Consider the following 2,500-nt stretch of genomic DNA (forward strand, 5'->3'; position numbering starts at 1 on the left):
ACGGCAGAGATGCCTATGAGGCCTGAGAATATTTATTTAAGAGGGACTGTGAAATGATTGGGTTGAAGAGTCCTGACGTTAACTTTGGAGATAATTATCTAAGCGGATATCATCTTTGTAATCTTTCTCCCTCTTTCTTTATCAGGGATATGTTATCAGAGCTTCATGGAAACATGTTTGTAGAGGAGTGTGAGAAGTGTGGCAGGTATGTGTGAGCACCAAACACCCACATTTTGATCTTGAAACTCTTTGATAACTCAATGGCATCATGTAGCTGCCGCAAACATACATTTATGCCTCTGTTGTACTTCATCCCAAAGTTAATCTATGTGGTTGTAAGTAACATTTGATACACCTGTTTGGTAAAACAAATCATGTGGCTGTAACACAATATGTAAAGCATGCAGACCGGACATATAAATCCATGAGCCATCCTGCTTTGTGCTTTGTATGTCAAGTGTTTGCTCTGGCCATGGGAGGCACCTTAACTTTACCTGTGGGTCCTATTTGTTGCTGACCAGCTGCACTACCTTTTTCAAATGGAAACTCCCAGCAGGATAATGCATCCTTTTTACAGAGCACTTATTAAAGGATTCCAGGAACGTGACTTAATTTCACTCCAGTGACCTGCACAGTTTTCAGATCTCATCCAACGGAGTCATTAAATGTATGTCTGCAGCAGCTACATGATGACGTTGACTATTTCCAGAATCGTGTTGAGTCCATTTCTTAAAGAAAGCTGTCAGGTGTCAAAGGTTGCCGGGTCTGTCTAATAAAGTGGCCACTGAGTTTATATTATCATGTTTTTGTGTATGAATTCATGTGTATTACAGTTGTTTTCAATTGCTAGACGACAGTGGGCACAACTGGAGTCACATGTGCGGAACTCTAACCACAGTCTGCACAGCAGCAGTTTGTGCGGACCAAACCCTAGTTCATTTTTTCCTTCACATTTATATATATATATATATATATATGGTACCTAAAAACTGGTAGAAAATAAAAATAAAGAATATAATTTCACTCTTTTCTTATAGCAAATATTGATTAGTGTAAAGTTACTTCAATTATTTAAACTGTAAAGATGAGAAAGTTAGTATGTTCTGTATTGGTGTTTTTACTCTCAGTGTGTTCTGAGTGACAGTGTGTGTGTGTGTGTTGTCTCAGTGAGGATTGTTCTGAGTGTTTGGCTGCACTGAGCCTGTTTTGAGACGTGTGTGAAGAGTTGTGCTGCTTGGAATGAGTTTTGCAGGAGATGTGAACTGTTTAGCTCAGGTGACTGTTGGTAGTGCAGACTGTGGTTTGAGTTTTGCACATGTGGCTTCAGTTGTGATCACGGTCGTTTAGCAATCGAAAAAACCTTGGTGGACCTTGGTATGGTGCTTTTAAGCAGCTTTTACTTCTTAACTGTAACTCAACTAAAGCTGGTCTGGTCAGATGGAGACGTAATCTGTACGAGTCTTGGTTTTCTAGGCAGTATGTCAGAGAAAAAGTGATTGGTGTAATGGGACTGAAACCGACAGGGCGCTACTGTGATGTTGTACGATCCAGAGGACTCAGAGCCTGCAGGTAACACATGCTTTCACTGCATTTTGAAACAACCAATGTGTTACCATGGTTCATTTATTAGTCTGACTGTGAATTATTTTACTTAAACAGAGGAAAGCTGATAAGCACAATTCTGGATTGGGAGGATGCTCTTCCTGACAGAGACCTGAACAAAGCAGAAGATAGCAGCAGGTAAGACAGAGAAAATTGCAGCACTCTGTGCTCTATTGTTTCCTATATTATATTATACTATTGGCTGTTTTTTGTTTTTTTTATTCAGCATCTGTCTTGAAACTCCACAACACACAGCACATTCTCTTATCTAGCCTGATTTCCTTTGACATCTCAGTTTCATTGTGCTTTAATTTTGCCATTTGCCTCTTGTTTGTCAATGTTTCCATTCAATCCTTCAGCCACAAACAGCTTTTGTTGTCTGTCTACAAAGCAGCAGGGTGAACTGGATGTTTGATGTACTCAGTGGCTCATAATAGATGCATTAATACTGATGCATAGTGTGTTTATGCACATACTTGTATAACTGGAGTTACATCCAGGTCATTTTCTGTTTTTAAAAAAAAAAAAAAAGAAAAAATCATAAATAATTTTTGTAAGTCTCATTACTGAACAGGAGACTACTGCTGTGGAGCTGCTGTGTTTATGCTCTTTTTTATTCATGATGACATATTGCAGTGAGCAATGGAGATGGCTTTGCTAGATGTGCATGTTACTGAAATCAGCACATACCAGTGCTGGTCATGTATTACCATGACATTTGATTCACAGCGATAAGCATACATTTCTCTAAAAAAATAATTACCCAGCCATCTTTGAAAAACCCCGACGGTCATTTTGCCACACTTATGGCTGTTCTGAAGGTATCCTCAAAGACTTTTCCTCACCATCTGGGATGAATGAATATTCCTTCTTTCGCAAAAGAATTTTAACCCATTTC

General features: G+C 39.0%; 1 protein-coding gene across 1 annotated transcript in view; it reads left to right on the plus strand.

Annotated features, from left to right (window-relative positions):
• Positions 1-117: 117 nt before the first annotated feature.
• Positions 118-2,500, plus strand: part of sirt6 (sirtuin 6) — a 4,321-nt gene continuing 1,938 nt past the window's right edge. The window contains exons 1-3 of the mRNA XM_078264995.1: positions 118-205; positions 1,474-1,569; positions 1,660-1,740. Of these exons, the coding sequence (XP_078121121.1) occupies positions 150-205; positions 1,474-1,569; positions 1,660-1,740 (233 nt within the window). The 5' untranslated portion in view covers positions 118-149. The remainder of the gene's footprint in view (positions 206-1,473; positions 1,570-1,659; positions 1,741-2,500) is intronic.

The sequence above is a fragment of the Sander vitreus genome, chromosome 12, assembly GCF_031162955.1.
Source record: "Sander vitreus isolate 19-12246 chromosome 12, sanVit1, whole genome shotgun sequence".
Lineage (NCBI taxonomy): Eukaryota > Metazoa > Chordata > Actinopteri > Perciformes > Percidae > Sander > Sander vitreus.